The 22,416-nt window shown below is 37.5% G+C and overlaps 2 protein-coding genes across 3 annotated transcripts in view; both read left to right on the top strand.

Annotated features, from left to right (window-relative positions):
* dsc2l (desmocollin 2 like) overlaps positions 1 to 22,416 on the top strand; it is a 1,349,056-nt gene that overhangs the window by 1,035,227 nt on the left and 291,413 nt on the right. The gene's annotated exons all lie outside the window — the stretch shown is intronic.
* The window catches only part of opn7a (opsin 7, group member a), a 66,870-nt gene that overhangs the window by 3,363 nt on the left and 41,091 nt on the right, over positions 1 to 22,416 (top strand). For both annotated transcript variants that reach the window (XM_087297802.1, NM_001316948.1), the window contains 1 exon segment: positions 19,397 to 19,481. In XM_087297802.1, coding sequence (XP_087153928.1) covers positions 19,397 to 19,481 — 85 coding nt within the window.

Raw genomic sequence — 22,416 nt, 5'->3', positions numbered from 1 at the left:
CTCTGAATCTGAATGCTTGTATTTTGAAAAACATAGTAAAATATTATGTGCTGTCATCAAAGCAAAGATAAAAGAAATTAGTTATTAGAAATGAGTTATTAAAACTATTATGTTAAGAAATGTTTTGAAAAAAATCTTCTTTTCCTTAACAGAAATTGGGGGAAAAGGGTCGCTAATATTCAGGAGGGCTAAAAATTCTGACTTCAACTGCATATATACTAAAAATTCTGACTTCAACCGCATATAGGCTAAAAATTCTGACTTCAACTGCATATATACAGTTATTTTCCTCCCTGCAAAAGAAAGAGAAATAAATACAATAGAATAAAAATATAAAACAAACTGTGCTTTAAGCTTCTTCACTGTAAGAAAAACACTTTAGCTACAAAAGTCCTTCAGTCAAGAGCAGTGAGGGATTTTCTCCTTGTTTTATTAATAATGATAAAAACAGGAGGCAGCAGGGATATCGCGCTGTCACTTTAATGGATTCTCTTTCACGTGTTTTGATTCTCAACTCGTTTGTTTATTACACAAATGAGAGTTGATATGAATAATCACTAAACACCGCGTTTTGACACCTATTTGACCATTAAAGCGCTCACATTAAGATGACTTTAGATGTGTGTGGTCTGCTTGTCACTGTGCGAATGAGACCAAATGCTGACCGCACACACAAACAAAAGCATGCGGTCTTTCGCGCTTTTAAGAGCAACACGTGTACAACTGGGAAGGGGGCGGTATATGATGCAATAATCGTTTATCTCGATTAATGGTTTTTCATAATCGTTAGAAGCCAAAATCGAAATCTGATTTTCAATTAATTGCACAGCTCTAACCCAAATATCTAGAAAATATAAGTAGTGTTAAATTGCAGATATGTTTTCAGGGTTGTGTTTAGGCTAGAGAAGATGGAATGTCTACACAAAATAAAGGAAACCTGAAATGTTTTAGGGAAATGTAGGGAAATAGTGGCCCTCAGGAGTTTGAAAACTGTTTGTAAATCATTATAAAGTTTAAAAAACCTTTGGTTGGAGTCTATGTTTAAAGCATTTCCCCCTAAATCTGAAGTTGAACTAGTGAATTGCCCTCTGAAGTTCACCCTTTGGCGGTGCCTGTGGTCTGAGCTCTCTCACTGATAGAGTGGTTTGACAAGGAGACTGCAAGACTTTCTGTCCCCCCTTCACCCGTCCCTGACTGCAGACCCTCCTTCCATTAACAAAGTAAATTGACATACATCCTCATAGTGCTTTAACAGTTCAGCCTATTACATGAGAAGTAAATTACTCTGATGGGACATGAGAAAGCCAGAAACTTACAGATCAAACAGGCAGTTCATGCAGTCAACCTGTGTGATTATAACCAGGAATGCTTGAGCTGTAAATCTTTTAAACACATGCTTTGTATACGGCATCTAAATCAACCTTCAGTACAATATAATCAACAACTGCTGATAATGTTTGTTGTGGTTTGTAGTTCACTGTAAAACACAGGTATTCAATCAAGCCATCAGTAGTAGACATAGAGACAACAGAGATCTGCTACATAGAAAGAAAGAAAGAAAGAAAGAAAGAAAGAAAGAAAGAAAGAAAGAAAGAAAGAAAGAAAGAAAGAAAGAAAGATTTAAGTGACTGAATGTGGAATATAATGGAAAAAATCCAGTGAGTGGCAGTTCTCAGGGCGCAAATTCCTTGTTGATGCCAGAGGTCATAGGAGAATGTACGAATGATATACAAATGATAATCTCCCGGAAATCGTAGAATAAAACCGAACTGTGATTTTTTCATATATATAACGGACTAATCAGTGCAGATTAGCTTTGCGCTAAGGAGGGGTTTGGGAACAAATGAATTGCTGAACGAATCATATGGGAGTCGCTGGGATAATTAGGTAAAAATGACGCATATAAGTAAATGACAGTGTTTTTTGACCTTGCATGCCTATCAGTAAGTTGTTGTAGACCCCTAACACCAACATATGACCTTTTTTAATGCAAAATAAGGGCTCTTTAAAGAGATTTTCACACAAAAAAAGGAAACCTGCTATCATTTATTGATTCCCACTTGTTCCAAACCTTTTAGAGTTAGTGATGGGTCGTTCTTGAACAATTCGTTCATTTATACCGAATCTTCATTATGACTCGGCAACTACGAGTCCTCTCAGGGAGTGATTCATTCATGTGTGCGTACGCACATTTGTGCAGGTGGTGTCATTCATTTCAAGTCTTTTGAGTCGTTCATCGCAGAAACGCAGAAACCAATCACGTGTGTTGAGAGCGGGAAAAAGAATTGATCCGTTCATCTCTCGTGTCCTCTATCGGGTTTAAGTCATTCTTTCCTCACCGGCCAATCATATGCGTTTAGAGCCAGAAAAGGAATTGCTCCGTTCAACTCTCGAGTCCTTGGGTTTGAGTCATTCTGTCACGTGATGAACGTGTAAAGTGTAACGAACCACTGACATTTGAAGACACGAAGAGGTGAGCTAAGCTGAACAAAGAGACAGCAATACTTTCATAGACAAAAGAGCAGGTAAACATTGAATTATTATTTTCTCCTTCTTATACATTTACATTTAGTCATTTAGCAGACGCTTTTATCCAAAGCGACTTACAAATGAGGACACGGAAGCAACTTACACAACTATAAGAGCAACAATGAATAAGTGCTATAGGCAAGTTTCAAGTCTGTAAAGTCTAAGAAGGAAAGTATTAGTAATTTTTTTTTTTTTTTTTTGGGTACAGTTAGTGTGATATTCAGAGAGGCAATTGCAGATTAGGAAGTGAAGTGGAGACTAAATAGTTGAGTTTTTAGTCGTTTCTTGAAGACAGCGAGTGACTGCTGTTCTGATGCAGTTAGGGAGTTCATTCCACCAACTGGGCAGATTGAGCGTGAGCGTGAGCGAAAGAGATTTCTTCCCTCTTTGGGATGGAACCACGAGGCGACGTTAATTCACAGAACGCAAGTTTCTGGAGGGCACATAGATCTGCAGAAGTGAGAGCAGATAAGAAGGAGCAAGGCCAGAAGTCACTTTGTAGGCAAACATCAGAGCTTTGAATTTGATGCGAGCAGCAACTGGCAGACAGTGCAAACGGATGAGTAGCAGAGTGACATGTGCTCTTTTAGGTTCATTAAAGACCACTCGTGCTGCTGCGTTCTGGAGCAGCTGAAGAGGCTTGATAGAGTTAGCTGGAAGCCCAGCTAGTAGAGAGTTGCAGTAATCCAGTTTGGAGAGAACAAGAGCTTGAACAAGGAGTTGAGCTGCATGTTCAGATAAGAAGGGTCGGATCTTTCTGATGTTATAGAGTGCGAATCTGCACAATCGAGCAGTTTTAGAAATGTGGTCAGAGAAGTTTAGTTGGTCATCAATCGTTACTCCAAGGCTTTTCACCATTTTGGATGCAGTAATGGTTGCCCCATCCATCTGGATTGAAAAGTTATGGTGTAGAGTCGGGTTGGCAGAAACTACAAGCATTTCCGTTTTTGCGAGGTTCAGCTGAAGATGATGATCTTTCATCCAGTGTGAAATGTCCAACAAGCAGGCTGAGATGCGAGCTGGAACCGAGGGATCATCAGGATGAAAAGAGAGGTATAGCTGCGTATCATCAGCATGGCAGTGGTAGGAGAATCCATGTCTCTGGATGACTTATAGTATTCTATTTATGACTTATTTGTCGTGTGATCAACCTTTTGGGCTAGCTGTAGATGTGTTTTCAAAGCAATTCGTAACATTTTAATAATATTTTTGCAAATTGAACCAAATGAACAAAATGACTCGAAAAAAGATTCGTTCATCTCGATGAACGAGACTCAAAGATCCGATTCAGTAAAATGATCCGAAGTTCCCATTACTAGTTAGAGTTTCTTTCTTTCTTCTGAACACATAACAATATATACCAAATAATTTTTGGAGGGTGTTTGGAGGTTTCTTCCTACTATGGGTGTCAATGACTGCTGTGTTCAACAAACAAAAGAAATTCATAAAAGTAATTAGAACCACGAGTAAACATTTAGGACATGTTTGTTTGTTTTTTTGTTGTTGTTGTTCTTGAGCGATCCCTTTAATGTTTGTCCTCAAAGTGTACCAGATTTCAAGATTAAGTATAACTAGAGTCTTGAATTTCTCTAAAGTCTTGTGGGAAACGCTGGATGATCACATATCTAAACATTATATCTCTTTCAGTCGACTGTGGTTAAGTCACTCTGGCATCATATGACTTCCACAAGACTGGTTACTTATATTTACCACATGTTTTTATTTTTCCCCATTAATGAACCCAGTCAATATCCCAGGAACTGAAGCAAGATGTGGAGATTTCTTATCTTATTAGCTATAGGTGACAACAGCACAAACAGACGACAAAACCTCACTTTCTTCTTGAAGTCAAGCAAAGTCAACCAAAAGCGGATGGATTTTCATTGAATATGGCAGAGTTGTACTGATATTAATGCATGGCATGTAGTGAGGCGAGTTGAAATACATATAGATTGAGTTATGAATGCATATCTGGAGACATGAAGACTTTGCCCAGTGCAATCTGATGGAGACCGAGGCTTTATTTATTAAATCACGGATAGCTAAGCTGAGACCTCAGATTTTTCCCTGCTGTACGCCACTGCATTTGTATGTATATTCATGTGTCCTTGCGTGTGTAATCAATGGTTGACTGTTCGGCTGACTGATCTTCATTTTTCAGCTGAAGATTTTACAGCGCTGATGGAGCGGCAGGTGAATTAGAGGCGTTCTGTGATTTATTACTGTCTGCTTGTGTTTGGATGAGCTTATGCATATATAAGGCATGGGAGGTGATTGGGGCGAAAAGTCTTTTACATGTGAAATTTCATTGTGTCAAGATGCACAGTTTGATTGGATTAAGATGGCAGTTTTGAACATGTTTTTAAGCACTTGTTAACACAAACTGTTTGGCCATGTTAAGCAGATTTTTGATTATTAGAATGTATTCGCATCCATAAACTCAACCTCAAAGTTCATTCTGATTACATACCCCTTTATACGTTTGCGGAGAGAACAAAAATACCTCCCAGGAGCTTCGTTCTTTTCCAGTTTTTGTTTCCGCGGATCCACCAGAAGCTGCTGTTTATGCTTTTTGAGATCCCAAATGTCTTTCACAAGTGCCCTTTGTGTCTGCTGTTCTCACTTCAATCCACCAAAGGCTCCTGTCGACTAACTGATTTACTGACTGACAAACCTGACCATCCCCCTTTCCTAAACCCAACCAATAGTGTTTTTAAAAAGCACATATTGACCCGCCCACCCCCTTTCCTTAACCCAACCACAGTGTTTTAAAAAGCAATCCAAAAAAGAAAAGCCTTCTGATTTTTACCATGTTTTTAGATTTTACCACATTTTCACCCTGTTATTTACTTGTTTATTTAAAATTTTTGCCGTTCTTTTTGTCTTACCTGCTTTTTGGAACCGTTCTTTGCCGAACTTGAACCCCACCGTCGCGGTCAACTCCACTCTGCGTCTCAAGTCCACCAATATACAAGTCGAGCTACTGAACAAACGTAACAGCGAGAAAGCCATCCACATGAAGGTAAGCAGTCAGCTGGTAAGCGCGTAAAGGAACGCCGTCATACCGTCCTGTAACAATCGTTTTAAATAAGAAATGCAGCCATACGTACTTCTGGCAGCTTTATTCATGAGTCTAGAAATGTATATGGCTACATTTTCAGAATGAGCCTATGATGTGTTACGAATTAAATTAAAAACTCTTAATCACAAATCTTTGACTAAAACGTAACGATGACGGATTAAAAATATAATCCCCGGTGCCCCCGCTCTCTCTTCTCAAAATATGAACCAAAACACAAACCACTGAAAATTAACAAGAAAATATGTTGTTTTTTTTTACAATAAACTTCACATTTCTGTTCCTTCTCGCACCCTGCGATCTTCTTCCTCCCTCCACTTGTCTGTTCCCTCTGCTCGTCCCACACAATCTCAATTCATAACTTTTTGGTTTAGTGGCTAATTCGTATGAATTCGTACGATCTAATTCGTACAATTTAGTACGATTTGCTCATCCCCCAATAACGGTTGGGTTTAAGGGGTGGGGTTAGGTGCCACGCCTCCTTTTTAAAATCGTACAATTTCGTACGACTGAACTGGAATTCGTACGAATTAGCCACTAAACTGGCAAAACGTAAAATACTTTCGTTTTCTCGTGAGATCAGGCTGGCTCGTCTATCATCTATGGGCAACAGAGCATTCAGCCGCTCTGCTCTCCGACTTTGGAACTCACCACCACCTGCCATCAGAAACTTGACTTCCTTATATTATTCAAATCAAGACTGAAAACCCACTTATTTAAGATGGCTTTTAATACTTAAATAAATAATTTCATCTGCACTATTGCTGTGTATATTTGTTATTATTTCTCTGGTTTTATTGCTATTGTTTTATTGCACGATGTCCTTGAGTTGCCAGAAAGGCGCCTTTAAAAATTTATTATTTTTATTATTATTATTATTATTTTTATTATACACATTATCATCTCACAAAACAGCATATAAGAGACATCAACAACAATAATTAGTTTTCATCACTCAAGTAGCAACATCTTCACAAAGAATAGCGAGCAAGAAATTGAGAGCGGGCAGCCAATGGAATCCAAATAAAATAAAATTCTAATAAAATTTTATTAAAAAGAAAATAAGTGATGTTAATCTAAACAAATGTAGCTTAAAAGTGATTTAAAACTGATTGTCATTCTCGAATCCTCTACTCCTCCCCATTCCTTGTCAGGGCAGCACAGAGGCCCAATAGTTAGCATCATTGCCTCACAGCAAGAATGTCACTGGCTCAGATCTTACCTGGCCAAGTCGACATTTCTGTGTGGAGTTTGCATGTTCTCCCTGTGTTTGCGTGGGTTTTTCCCAGACTCTCCGTCTTCCGCAGACCAAAAAACATGTAATATAAATGAATTGACATCATAGACAAGCGTAGAATTTAGCATACATTCCCCATAACTATTCTCAATCTACATTTACCATTATCAAGCAGAGGAGTTCTCTAGACCTACCTGAACTCAGACTCCCCTCTCGCCCTGCAACGAGCTCAGGGCTCTCTCCCGGGACGGAGTGACAAACACAATTTATAATCAATCATCAGCTAAGGGCGTTGAAACGCTCATGACAACCAAGTTCTGCAAAAGAAAATGTTTGAACACACAATACATCAAAACGCGAAGCAGATGTGGCTGCCACAGTCACTAGATCTCAATGCAAGAATTCCAAAATCTCAAAAAGTATTTCCAGCACCTTGTTGAATCAATGCAATGAAGAATTAAATCAGTTCTGACGGCAAACGAAAGCCAAGCCCGATATGCAATAAAGTGGCTGTTAAGTGTATTTTGAAAGCTTTTGAATGATGTGTGTTTAGAAAGGTACATTTGACTGTGCAGTAGAAAAAAGAAAACACTTAGGGCTTCACATGTGCCTGTTTGAGCTCTGAGACTTTATCGCTTGCCAGAATCGCCGACATTGCCAGTAACTGTGCTGATTATTCATCAGACTGTGTCAGTCACAAAAACAACATCAATTATGCTCATTTCTGAATCTTCTTTGTTGTTTTTTTCTGGCCTAATATGTCGAAGGCTTGGCAGACTAGGGCTTGCGTGCACATTTCCGCCTGTCTTTGTGTCTTGTTGTCATTAATATTACTCTCTGCGTACATGCATCTTCCCTAGCAGGTTAATATGGCAGTTATAAAATGGCTTTGCACCTGCTGTGTGTGCGCGCTCTGCCTGTTCTGAAATTGCGCTTTAATAAGGAATTTGAGATATGTGCATCACCACAACCGGGCACCAAATACTCCAGGTTATAAAATAATCTTGCTGTACAGCAGTGGAGTGAAGCCATTTAAGAGAAAATGTAGTTTTGTTCATTAATTTATTTGATGATTATGTCTGGCACAGAATGCAAACAAAATTAGCCTTTAGCTGTGTGAATATTTGGTGGAAGTAATAACACAGTGTGAAAAGATCTGACAAAGATGAACATGTGTAAGCATGTGTGAGAAGAAATTTGTTGTTATGATATCTGTATTGTGTTACTGGCCGAGTATATGAGCTTGTTTATATATTTTACATCATGTAGTATTTGTTTGACATGCATATGTGCATGATTAGCTAAGCATTAAATATTGGTGTATTGTGAATGCATGATAACAATATGCTAACCACTCTAGAAACACACTATTAACATGCAAAATTATGTTAGCAGTTTGCAAACATTCATAAAAATAATATGCTAACCACAATTGTTAATTCATTTCAGTACTACTTAATGCTAGAAATATTTTAGCTGTATGCTAATCCATAAATAACAGAATGCTAATACTTACCCTGCTGAAAAATCAGCCTAGGCTGGTTGGCTGGTTTTAGCTGGTCGACCAGCCTGGTTTTAGAGGGGTTTTGGCCACTTCCAGGCTATTTTCCAGCCATATCCAGCCTGGTCTTAGCTGGTCAGGCTGGGAGATGCTTATGTAACTTATAATTTTTTAATTTTTTCCATACTTTATGTTTAACGGAGAGCAGATTTTTTCAACACTTTCTAAACATAATAGTTTTAATAACTCATTTCTAACTGATTTATTTTATCTTTGTCATGATAACAGGAATTAATATTTGACGAGATATTTTTCAAGATAATTTTATACGGCTTAGAGAGACATTTAAAGGCTTAACTAGGTTAATTAGGTTAACTAGGCAGGTTAGTGTAATTAGGCAAGTTATTGTATAATGATGGTTTGTTCTGTAGACTATCGAAAAAAAAAAATTAGCTTAAAGGGGGTAATAATTTTGTCCCTAAAATGTTTTTAAAAAAATTTAAAACTGCTTTTATTCTAGCCAAAATAACACAAATAAGACTTTCTCCAGAAGAAAAAATATTATCAGACATACTGCAAAAATTTCCTAAATCTGTTAAACATCATTTGGGAAATATTTAAAAAAGAAAAAAATAAATCTAAGGGGGGCTAATAATTCTGATTTCAACTGTTTATATATATATATATATATATATATATATATATATATATATATATATATATATATATATATATATATATATATATATATATATATATATATATATATATGATAGTAATATTAGTTTTTCTGTATTTTTGATCAACCGAAACTAGCATTAGAAAACAAAATATGCTTTAAACATGTATTTAATCAAATAATTTGTATCATATATTATCAAATAAACTTCATCTCTCTCTCAGTTCATTTTGTAATACTATATCAGTATTTTTCTTCCTGCAGAGTGTATAGTATTCTTTGAACCTCTCAAGGGAAAGCTGTCCGTTTGCTTATGTATAAAATATAAAGGCTCTTTTACTCATTGAAAGGATTCGCGTAGAAGAAGGTAGCGTAGGTCTGCGATTACGCTCTCTGGAGAGGTTTGAGTGTGCAGACTCAGCCTTTAGCTCCACGGCTGATCAGTATGCTGCATATGTGTGCATGAGGGAAGAAGGGAGGGAAAAGGAGAGAGATGGAATATTTACACAGATGTGATTTAAAGAGTCTGTCAATTAGCCTAATGAAAGTTAAAGGCTATACACAGTATTTAAGAATTATGCACAGCTGTTACTCTCAGAAAAAAAGCTGACATGCTGTTCAAAGGATTTACAGCATATGTGCACGTTTCAAAGACAAATTCAGAAGGAAAAAAATGATGATTTAGAAAAAAGGAGAGTACTAGGAAGGATATTGACCTTATTCTAAAATGCAGAAGTGCACTCCCCTTCCCCCTGCCACTTTTATCATTAATGGTATTACTTTTACTTTTGTTATCATTAATATTATTACTGTTCTGACCTTTCCTCCTGTTATCTTTTCATTATCATTAATATAAATATTAATACGATTATCATTATTAAGGTTGCAGTAATTGTTGTTGTTGTTGTTGTAGTAGTAGTAGTAGTTGTAGCAGTAGTCATCGTAGTAGTATCGATTGTAATTGTATTTTGAAGTAGTAGTTCCTGTAGTAGTTGATGTCGTTGGTATAGTGGTAGCAGAAGTAGTAAAGGTGTCGTTGTAGCAGTAGTAGTAGTAGTCGTTGTTGGTGTAGTAGTAGTAGTAGTCATTGTAGTAGTATCGATCGTAATTGTGATTATTGAAGTATTAGTTCCTGTAGTAGTTGATGTCGTTGGTATAGTGGTAGCAGAAGTAGTAAAAGTGTCGTTGTAGCAGTAGTAATCGTTGTTGGTGTAGTAGTACCAGTAGTAGATGTCGTTGATGTAGATGTTGTAGTAGCAGTGATTGCAGTAGTAGTAGTAGTAGTAGTAGTAGACGTTGTATTAGTTGTAGCAGACGCTGTAGTATCAGTAGTGGTAGTCATTGTTGTGGTAGTATCAGCGGTAGTAGACATTATAGTAGTAATAGTTGTGGTTGTGATTGTAGTAGCAGCAATAGTAGTTAATAATGATATAGTAATATAAGTAACTTTCTGCAGTAGTAGTAGTTACGGTAGTACTTGTGATTTATTATCATTTTCATTTATTATTACTGTTGTCCTTTCTTTCTTTTTACTGTCATTATTTCTATTATACATTACTAAGCATAGTTGTTACTCCCTAACTCTGACTGGTTTCTTTTGTATCTGTTTTACTTATATCTGCGAGACTAGATTCATTTATTGGCTAACATTGTTCCTAATGTATGTAATCTGACCTTCCACCAAGTTACCTTTACATGGACACACACACACACACACACACACACACACACACACACACACATGCACACACACACACACACCTAACAGTACCTGACTATATTGTTTTTTTTTGTTTTTTTTTATTGTTGTTTTGTTATGGTTTTTTGTTGATGTTTTTTGTATTTGTATGATCCCAATTTATGTACCTTTTTGCATATTCTAATAATAAAAATAAATAAATAAATAAATAAATAAATAAATAAATAAATAAATAAATAAATAAATAAATAAATAAATAAATAAATAAATAAATAAAATGCAGAAGTGCGCCTGTTTTCGCGATTGTTTTAGAACTTTCGATTCAGTCGCCTATGGGAGAAATGACTAGGAATAATAAACGGCAGAAAAAGGTCAAACTACTTGCTCTACAAACAAATGTTTGCATGAATATACAGACTAAGTAGAATAACATAATAAGAAAATATCAGTTTGCAACATCAAACAGCGAAGCGAGCAGTTTTTAATGGCTAAAAATGAATGGAAGTGAATGAGACCGGAAGTCTCCAGCCAAAAAGATTTAAATGGCTGCGCCCGCTCGTCGGCGAAAAATAAGGTAAATAGTCAGCATGACAAACAATTTTCTGAATTTTATAAATAGTGCCATCAGCAGATTTTTACATTGACCTCATCTTCATCTCTCTTCTGCTTATCTGCAGCTCAAACATATGAGGAGTTGCTTATGGAGCTAAAGGACAGCCTCCCTCTGCTGAGATTGAGCTATCCGCTTGTTAAGTGGTGACGTGTTTGTGACGTATGTATACTGTTTCCGGGTCCAAGCCGCCATTCATTTTGAGTTGAGAAATCATTCGTTTATGATCATGTTTTATTCCTATCACACATTAAAGTTAATTTTATATAAAATCGTAGTGTTCACAACAATCTCTGGGCTTGCTGCATAACAAATACCAAAAATGTAACAATTTATAAAAAAATTTATCACTTTCTGGCCATCGGATATTAGGCATGGACATATATATTGCGATCGTGATTTTCGAAAGCATTAAATCGCTTTGTAAACAATTATTTCCATTTCATGAGTCTCCCCATTCAGTTGAATAGAGTGCTTGGACCCGGAAGCCGCTTTGCGTGACGTCACACTTAACAAGCGGATTGATGATGTCTGAGCTGTTTGGTGCTTTGTACGATTTTCCTCTTTTATCCTCTTATCCACTGGTTCTATATACAGTTAAAGTCAGAATTATTAGTCCTTCTGAATTATTAGCCCTTCTTTATGTTTTTAAGCCAATTTCTGCTAAACGAAAAGTTAAACGGAGAGTCTGCTGAACACATTCATTCATTCATTCATTTTCTTGTCGGCTTAGTCCCTTTATTAATCCGGGGTCGCCACAGCGGAATGAACCGCCAACTTATCCAGCAAGTTTTTACGCAGCGGATGCCCTTCCAGCCGCAACCCATCTCTGGGAAACGCTTAACACATTTCTAAGCATAATAGTTTTAATAACTAATTTCTAATAACTGATTTCTTATTTATTTGTCAGGATGACAGTACATAATATTTTACTGGATATTGTAAGGACACTAGTATTCAGCATATAATGTAGTTTAAAGGCTCAATTAGGTTAATTAGGTTAACTATTGGATAACAGTGGTTTTGACAATCAATCGTTTAAGTTATCTAATCATTTTAAAGACCAAAAAAATGCAAAAAAATAAATAAATAAAAATAAAGCTGCTGTTATTCTAGCCAAATAAAACAAATATTAAAGGAACTACTGTGGAAATTGGCTTGCTCTTAAGTGTCATTTGGAAAATGTGCGAAAAAGGAAAAAAAATTCACAGGAAGGGAATAATTTGACTTCAACTGTATTTACTGTTTATATATACTTTGTTTTGCTGAAATATATATGCTGCAATATTTTACCAGACGATTATTCAATTCAGCTCAGTTCACCTTTATCTGTATAGCGCTTTTGCAATGTAGATTGTGTCAAAGCAGCTTCACATAAAAGATCATAGTGAATTGAAACAGTGTAGTTCATTTTTCAAAGTTTAAATATATATATAACATTATTTAACATTAGATTTTATTCATCTTAATCTTAAATAAATAATCTAATCCTGCAAAATGTCAATTGCGGATACACACACAGTGAAATAGATGCTCAAACGGTTTATTGTTCAGCCCTGTTGGTCCTGTGTTCTGCACTCCCATCCAGATTTGGGGTTCACTTTTGTTATTTCCCATCATTCTCTCATCTCCATCTTTTTAAGCTCTTCCCAATAGTTGGATCTGTCTCTGGCCTTCAAGCCCCAATTCCATCTTGGCAGGTGGATTTCTTCTCCCCATCTCAGGCCTCCGAGCACTGGAGTCCTTTCTGACCACTCAGCTTGGCATTAGTCTCCTTCAGTTTCCTTGTCCATCTGGCTGTGCTTCATCTCTCCATCCCTCTGGCTCAACCTTTGGTCCTTAATCGTACTGGCCTTGTCCCAACCTGCCCCATCTTCATTGCTTCTGTGACCCCCGCTTGGATCTTCCTGCACACAGTAGCTCCTTATCTTTTCTGCCCTCTGTATTCTCTGCTCTTCTTTTCTCATTCTCTTTATATGCTCTAGACACTTTCGTATCAGTGCTCCACGTTTTTTGAAAGCATTGCGAATTCTGAGTGGGTTTGACAAATTATGTTTTCAAGACACACTCATTCCTCTCCATGTGCACCCGACACTTTTGCACTCTTGTGCTGAACCGTTTTATAAGCAGTCAGGTATGATTCCAGTTGTGTTTCCATGTGAGCCTGGAATAGCAGGCCCGGCTCCTAACCAATTTGGCGCCCTAGGCAAGATTTCAGGTGGCGCCCCGTCACATCGCAGTAAATTCCACTGCTAGTGTATAGCCATACGAAACTAAACAGCTTTTTGATCGACTACTACAAGCTGGGAAAACGTCAGATAAATACGCCAATGCAATTAACATTATTGCTGAATAGATCTAATATTTACACATTTGCTTGAGCAAGGAATGATGGGGGTAGTTACATTAATATGTTATAATATAATTATTAATAAATTAATAATAACAGATTTACATTTACATTTAGTCATTTAGCAGACGCTTTTATCCAAAGCGACTCACAAATGAGGACAAGGAAGCAATTTACACAACTAAGAGCAACAATGAATAAGTGCTATAGGCAAGTTTCAGGTCTGTAAAGTCTAAGAAGGAAAGCATTAGTATTTTTTTTTTTTTTCATTGGGTACAGTTAGTGTGATATTCAGAGAGGCAATTGCAGATTAGGAAGTGAAGTGGAGACTAAATAGTTGAGTTTTTAGTCGTTTCTTGAAAACAGCGAGTGACTCTGCCGTTCTGATGCAGTTAGGGAGTTCATTCCACCAACTGGGCAGATTGAGCGTGAGCGTTCGCGAAAGTGATTTCTTCCCTCTTTGGGATGGAACCACGAGGCGACGTTCATTCACAGAACGCAAGTTTCTGGAGGGCACATAGATCTGCAGAAGTGAGAGCAGATAAGAAGGAGCAAGGCCAGAAGTCACTTTGTAGGCAAACGTTATAATAGCACTATAGCCATTTAATGATTAGCAATGTTATGTCATATCTATCAACGTTGGGATGTTAAAATATGGGACAACAAATAGCTTCAAATGATAGAATACATAGCAAACAATATAAAATATTGACAATAAAATAAAAGGTTTAACCTATTAAAATCAATGGCCTATACAGAAATTAAATAAAGCTATGAAATCTATTTAACTTTTAATTGTATTTGCATATTGATTAAAGTTACTATAGTTATTTAGTGAAGAGCAGCAAATGAATCTCTCATTGTGTTTTGTTTGATAACAGAGGTGTTAATGTAAGAATGCACAGATCTAGAATGAATGAATGAAGCATTTGACTACTTTAGTAACTGTTGTGCTCATTTAAGAGAAAATTAGTTGTGTTTAAAATAAAACAAGCAGGATAGAGCAAAAAAAAAAAAAAGCACTTTTCCGACGGTCCCTTACGGAGAGCTCCACTCTGCGCGAGCTCAGCTCTCCCGGCTAAACGCATATCCCAGGCTAAACGGAGCAGTGCTCGTAATATCGAGCGAAAAAAAAGAAAAGACAGCTGTGAAACATAACCAGCTTTGTCTTTTTGTAGAAAAACACACTTTAGATCTTTTTAGGGTAAGAGGTTTTTGAGTTATTGCCATCTATCACTGAATGTGTGTCAGGAATATTAAAAACAAAACCAACTTACCCCCGCTCATTTCTGGCACCCCCTGGATGTACAGCGCCTTTAGCATTTGCCTATACTGCCTATGCCAAGGGCCGGCCCTGCTGGAATAGCATGGCACAATTACAAACAGTGTTGTGCAATTAATCGAAATCCAATTGCAATCTGATTTGAAACTTTGCGATTACAAGATTACATTCGCTCTTATATCACAAGAGGCTGCAATATGAAACATATATTATTTAATTTCCTCCACCCAGAGCAAATGCGTGACTGCCGTCTGTGTATGAGAGTCTTAATAGCCAATTGAGTGAGCACACTTTCGGTCTGCCCAATCAAAATTGTGCAAGCGAACTATGCGGAACGCTCTCAATAAAACAAACAAACAAGCAGGAAAGTGCGAACGAGTGGAACGATGGCGTCTGCCCCTACAGAAGCATCAATAGACGAATAATATCAAAGAAAAAACATTGCGATGCCCGTGTTGTCTATCGGCCCAACCCTAATACATAGCAGAGCTTTCAAACTGTGTTTTTTTTTTTTCGACAACACGAACGTTGTCAACATTACTCACTGGAAATCCAAAATACTTTTACACGGACGAGGAGATGGTTTAAGCTCTGTCGACGGGTCTCCTGCGTCTGGAGTTCAACAAGTTCTTCAACAAGCGTGTCTTTTTTCCGCTTGACAAGCCAAGCTAACGTGACATGGGGGCGTGGCAGCATCGACGATTCTATTTTTTGATTCAATAATCGAAATTGAGCATGAATTTCGATCAATTTCGATGTAAAATCTAAATCGTGACACCCTTAGAAGGTTCACACCTCTAATTTCTACATTAGAAGCCACCACAGGCAAGGCACATCCTATCTTACTGTGACTCAATACCGACTCTATGGCAAACGCGTTAAAAAAAAGCCAAAAGCAGAAGTTGACAGGACTTGAGAGTCTTTGCGAAAACACCATATTCAAATTTAATTGTTATTAAAAATCAAATGTGTGTTACGCTGTTGGGTATGTATTTAATATAACTGACCATTTAAATAAAATGTTTTATTCAATTCAAGTAGTCACTTGTACGTAATTATTATCTAGGGTTCAAAATGTATTCAGATTTTACATTTTTTCCCTTATACTTCTGTCGGAATGTGTATGAAGTTGGCATTGAATTTCATTTAAAATGGTATTGCAAAGGTCTTTAAATTTCATTTAGAGGATCCCGGGCGTACCCTGCATTTTCCAGTACCACTTTTTTGTTTGTATAATAAGTGAAATTATCTCCCTAATTTAAGTTGAACTTGTTTACAGAAAGGTAAGGTCATTTTATTTGTGTTTACTGTTTGCTCTAGAGAAAAATGAGTGTTTAATTTCTGAATATTTAAAAACTAATTTGAATAAATGTTAAAGTTACTATCTTTTTAACTAACACTCACTGCATTTGAGCAGTAAGAAGCTATAATACAGAATATAGAGCTGAAGCTTGGTTTCTTAATCAAATCGCACAACCAAAATTGCAATATCTATCAAAAAAATAATAATAATCACAATTATATATTTTCCCCAAATTACACAGCCTTAGTTACAAACCCGGAATACTGGACGTTTAAAGCATAACGTAGCCACTCTGTTTCCTAATTGCCAGTTTCTCCATAGCTGGTTAGATAAAAGAGCACCATTTATTTATTCATGTATTTACACTTTTTGTTATTTAACTCAGTAAGTATAGGAGAGATATCATCGTCCAGATCAGTGTTTACATTACCCATACAGTACCAAGACAATGGCTGACACATTTGTATTACATTCCAAAGAGATCCGTTATCTGCTTTACAGTGGAAAATGAAACCGCTTTTGTGCTGATAGGCCTGGGGTGGCACAGAAAGCAATGATTAGGCAAATAGAAGTGTTTGGCCTGAAATTACACTTCATGTTTCTGGAAAACCTTGTGCAATTCTGAATGTGTTTCACACAGGTGAGTGAGACAAACCACCTATAGGAAACACACTGTCGTCTCTGTGTATAAACGTGTTTATGTATGTATGTATGTAGGTACAGTTAAAGTCAGAATTATTCGCCCCCCTTTGATTTCTTTTTTCTTTTTTAATTATTTCCCAAATTATTTTTAACAGAGCAAGGAAATTTTCACAGTATGTCTGATAATATTTTTTCTTCTGGAGAAAGTCTTATTTGCTTTATTTTGGCTAGAATAAAAACAGTTTTCAATTTTTATGTGTGTGAATGAGTGTGTGTGGATGTTTCCCAGAGATGGGTTGAGGCTGGAAGAGCATCCTCTACGTGAAAACGTGCTGGATAAGTTGGTGGTTCATTCCACTGTGGCGACCCTGGATTAATAAAGGGACTAAGCCGACAAGAAAATGAATGAATGAATTATTTTCTGTAAATCTGCTTCTGGCCTTGACACCTTCACGCCTAAATGGTTATTAGAGACATGTTTAAGGTATTATATGCAGCATCCTTCATTTATTCTCTTAGGTAAGGCAAGATCTTCCCTTATGGTTAACACTTAGAGGGAAAATGTGCCAAATGCATTGTAAAGCTTGAGCATTAAAATCGGCACTCAGTATCAGCCAATCACCATGACAAGGAATCAGTAGTCTTTATTGGCTGCAAAAAACCTGATCGGAGCATCCCTAGCTTTGACCCAACTTGGCTGTCAGAGAAGCAATACTCCCCCTAGTTGTACAAGACTGATCTTGGGAAGTCAGTAAATACACCCTTAGGAAAAAAAGTATACTTAAGTAAAGGTCAAATATAAAAGTATACTTTACCTAGTAGGCATACTAATGTCAGTGTACTAGTGGTGTACTTGAAATGTTCCTCCAGAAGCCCATTAAGATACACTGCATTGACAAAAGCTGCACACTTTGAGAATACATTCATTCATTCATTCATTCATTTTCTTGTCGGCTTAGTCCCTTTATTAATCCGGGGTCGCCACAGCGGAATGAACCGCCAACTTATCCAGCTAGTTTTTACGCAGCGGATGCCCTTCCAGCCGCAACCCATTTCTGGGCAACTTTGTGAATAAAAAAGATAAAAATAAATGTTACATTTTAGCTTGTACAGTTCAAATTCTTTACTGCTGTCATCAAAAGAAGCAAATTAACACCATGACTCCTTGTGTCGCACCCCCCTGAGTCATGGTGAACGAATGACTCAGACCCGATAGAGGACTCGAGAGATGAACGGATCAATTCTTTTTCCGGCTCTAAGAGGACTCCTAGTTACCGAGTCATATTGAAGATTCATTCAAAATGAACAAATCGTTCAAGATTGACCGATCACTAGTTGACATTTAAAAAGAAATCCATTACACTAAGTGCAATGTCTTTTAGATAATATAATTACGTTATTTAATTCAATTTAATTATTCTTCATTTCTATAATGTTTTAATGTAGTTTGTGTCAAACAGATTAACATTGAAGTTCTAGTAAATTGAAGCTGTCAGTCCAGTTTACAGAGAACCCAAAGTTGGGTCCAGACACCTAAGAACAAATCTATCAATGCGCAGCTCCATTATTTACAGTAGTTTTCGCAACATAAAATTGCATTTTAGGATAAATTCCCCATATTTAATTGTTATAAAATCAGCCCGGACTCATTGTGGAAACGTAGCCCCGCGGACGTTTCTGCGGACCGCGAGATACGTCCCGGGAGGTACGTATTCGAGCGGTTTTTGTTTTTGCGGATCCGCGAGAGGCCGCTGTGCGCACTTTTTCGCGTCTAGGGCGCCATTCGGCCGACCCGGCCGCCCTCCTCTTCCTCCTCCTCCTACTCCTTCCCTAAACCCGAGCTACGGTTTGCAAAAGCAGTCCAGAAAAAAAAAAAAGCAAAAGCCCTTGTCTTCGATTTCAACTGCGTTTTCTGATCCCGCCGCCTTCTCGCCCTTATTTTTCGGATTCTGTTTTTCATCTTACCTGATTTCTGGAACCGCTGTACCCCGGACTCGATCCCGGTCGTTGTCTCCGCGGCTGGCTCCTCCTCCTCCTCCGGGGCCTTCGCTCCGCCGACGTAACGCTGTGAGCTAAGCGGACAAACTGGTTGCATCGAGAAAGCCCTCCACTCGAAGGCGAGCCGTTGGCCGGCGAGTGCAAAGAGGAGGAGCGGAGCGGCGCCACACCGCCCCGCAGCATTCGCTAGAAAAAAACTAAACGCGGCCGTATGTACCTCCGGCCACGTAAATCGCGGTCTCCAGAAACGTCCCCGGGGTTACGTTTCCAGAATGAGCTTGGGTTGTATAAAATCAATGGAAAAATCTATGAAAAGTCACCTGAAACTGTGTGTGTGTGTGTGTGTGTGTGTGTGTGTGTGTGTGTGTGTGTGTGTGTGTGTGTGTGTGTGTGTGTGTGTGTCTGTGTGTGTGTCTGTGTGTGTGTGTGTGTGTGTGTGTGTGTGTGTGTGTGTGTGTGTGTGTGTGTGTGTGTGTGTGTGTTACAGATGCAAGGACTGGACAACAGCACCTTCCAGTCCAACATCCCAGTTGCTGCAGACATCACAGTGGGCATCGTTTACTCCCTTTTTGGTAAGAGTCAGAATGTTTTTATTTGTTTATTTTCCCCCGTCATCTGTGAACCATAACAGAACTCCCTTTCCCTCCATTCAATCCACCATGCATCGGCCACTGAGAGCTAGTGTGAGCAATCACACGCCTGTGGTGGTGCAGATAAAAGTTCTGGCATCCAGCGTGCTGCACTCTGATCTCAACTTACATGAGGGAAACTGTGCACAGGTGTACAGCTGTTATATCTGTTTTTTTGTGCAGCATGTCTGCTTAACAGATGATAGTAGGTGATACGGGTTAGGTTTGCTATTATCTGAGCCTTTCAGTTCTTACTGAGATTGTTTGGGGAATTTACTAAGTAGGAATTGTGTGTGCTGGAATTGTTTTTTGTAGTTGCACATACTAGCTGTGCTGTTTTAGTGCATGATTCACAAAATGGATTATGCAAATAATGTGATGAAAAAAAAAACCTGTGGAACTGAAGGTGGGTCTAGAGGGTTGCCAAGGTGAGGGGCAATGGAGTGTACACTGCATTTTCTATATATTTTAAGAGGCTGTGACTATCTAAACAAATCATGAAAATGCAGTACAGGAATCAGCCTGGTTATGGAATTCTCCGAACACTGAGCTATATACAAACAGTGTGCTCAGCCTGCTGGTTTGTCCATTTACACACATTTGCATCATCACATGATCTCTTATCACAAAATCACATGACTTTTTTTAATGCGCATACTGAAATTTGTGCGTTAAAAGTGTATTCATCGTAGTTTATGCGCATCTTTTCTTATCGAATAAAAGGTTTATCCTAGTCAGTGATGCACATACGTTTTTAATGCGCATTTTTTAAATGTATGCGCTTCATGGCGTTTCCATCAACTTTTCCATCCTTTTGAGCTTTTCCATCAAAAGAGGTGGATGGAAACATAGCTACTGTCAATTACTAACCAGCCAGCTAAACACTTCTGTAGGCTAAACACACTGAATAATTTTGGAAATTTGTGCACCTATTTAAATGTGTCTGTCATTCCGCAAGCCTTAAAAGTATGTGCTTAAACTACAGTGTAAAAATGTTTTCGCTTTTTTACGTTGTTTTTTTTTTTGTGCTGTTTACTATAATTTACCATAAAATAAGAGATGTTAAATTAAAGAAATTTCCTTTCATTTAAATTTTTGGTGCATTTCTGTAATTTAATGTCTGTTATTTTTACTTTTTTCTTGCACCCTGGCTGCTGCAAAAAAAAAAAAAAAAAAATATATATATATATATATATATATATATATTTTTTTTTTTTTTTTTTTTTTACAGTGTATGTTTATATTGGATGTTTGCTAATGAATGATTAAGATTGATTTTAGGTATTTGAATTAGACTATTAGCTTTTGACAGTTAAGTTATTTAAAAAGCTGAAAATAAAATGAGGATTTTATCATCTAAAAACACTGCTTTCTGCTTTTAAGGCTCGTAAGAAATTAGTTAACAAGTACATTTTTATCTTTAAATGATTACGGTAATCATTTTTTTATGCACACAGTTGCTGCATTACTGTCGATTTATGTTCCTATAGGAGAATATATATATACAACGGTTCTGTGTGGTTCTTGAATCTGATTGGCTATATTGTGCGATATTTTGTCAGTAACATCACACAAAGGCCTCTTCACCCTTCACCTCTGTGTATTACTCCGCCCGCATACAGCCAGCAACAACCAGAGAGACACTACAGTTTGACAAATATTACAGCTTTTGGTCAACAAAATGTACTTTTGAGGCTTTTTAGTTAAGAATGTAGTTGTTCAGATTGCAACTATGCAGTTTATTTGTAAGAATAGTGCCTATTTTAAAGTATTTACAATTTCTCAGAGAGCTCGTGAGCGGCCATTAGCCTGCCATAGTGTAGTAGACCAAAGACACTTGACGTTTTCTATCCACAAGATGGTGACAGAACCGCATAAAAAGCCCTTATGCTTAGAAGATTATAACAGTCTGATTTTTAACTACAGCTGGTCAAATCATTATTAAACTGGTAAGCATCCCGTTTGTCATGGGAGTATCTCAGAGCAAGAAGCTCGCTGATTCGAGCCTCGGTGGGGTCAGTTGGCATTTCTATGGGGAGTCCGTATGTCCTTCACCCGCTTTCCCTCACAAGATATAAGTGAATTGAATAAGTTTTTCCATAGTGTATGTTTGTGAATGAGTGTGTATGGATGTTTCCCAGTGATGGGTTGCAGCTGGATGGGCATCCGCTGTGTAAAACGTGCTGGATAAGTTGGCAGTTCATTCCTGCTGTGATAATTTAAGATTAATAAAGGGACTAAGCCAAAAAGAAAACGAATGCATACTTGTATGCCATATATGTAATTTGTAAATATTGCCATATATCATATTTCAATATGGTTTCTAAAAGTAAAAGTGGCCTTTGCCTAGTTCCAGAGTTACTGTGGTCTAGAACCACTACTGTTAAACTACGTCCACACTAGAGTTTGAGCATGTGGAATTTGTAAAATGTGAAAATACGAAAAATGGCGAACTAAAACAAGATGATTAGGAACATTGATAAAGTAAGTTTCATATTTTTTATCATTTTTAATTTGTGCAAAAAGGTCACGGACCAACAAGACAGGACCAACTTCTATTGGTCTCACGCAATCATGTAATGCGAAATTGCAGTCTTCACCAAACTTGAACTTTTGAATGCAGTAACATGTGAAACTTGTCGCACAAGCTTGTGTTTACAGTCTGCTGCATGCACATGAGTATGAATGAAAGTCTATGAGGAGAAAAGTGCTTTGTGACCTTGGTTTTAATGAATGCCATGGGCTTTGTATCAAAGTGCCAACTTTGCCCTTGTGTGTGTGTAGTCATGTTTTAAAATCTCTATTCTGCCATCTATTATACTCCTAACAAAGATCTTTCCTTTCTCTTTGATGGGTGAACTGAAGGTAACACCTATGC

The sequence above is a fragment of the Danio rerio genome, chromosome 20 (assembly GCF_052040795.2).
Source record: "Danio rerio strain M-AB ecotype USA chromosome 20, GRCz13ab, whole genome shotgun sequence".
NCBI lineage: Eukaryota > Metazoa > Chordata > Actinopteri > Cypriniformes > Danionidae > Danio > Danio rerio.
Note: the sequence above shows the minus strand (reverse complement) of the source record. Positions and strands in the feature narration are given on the sequence as shown.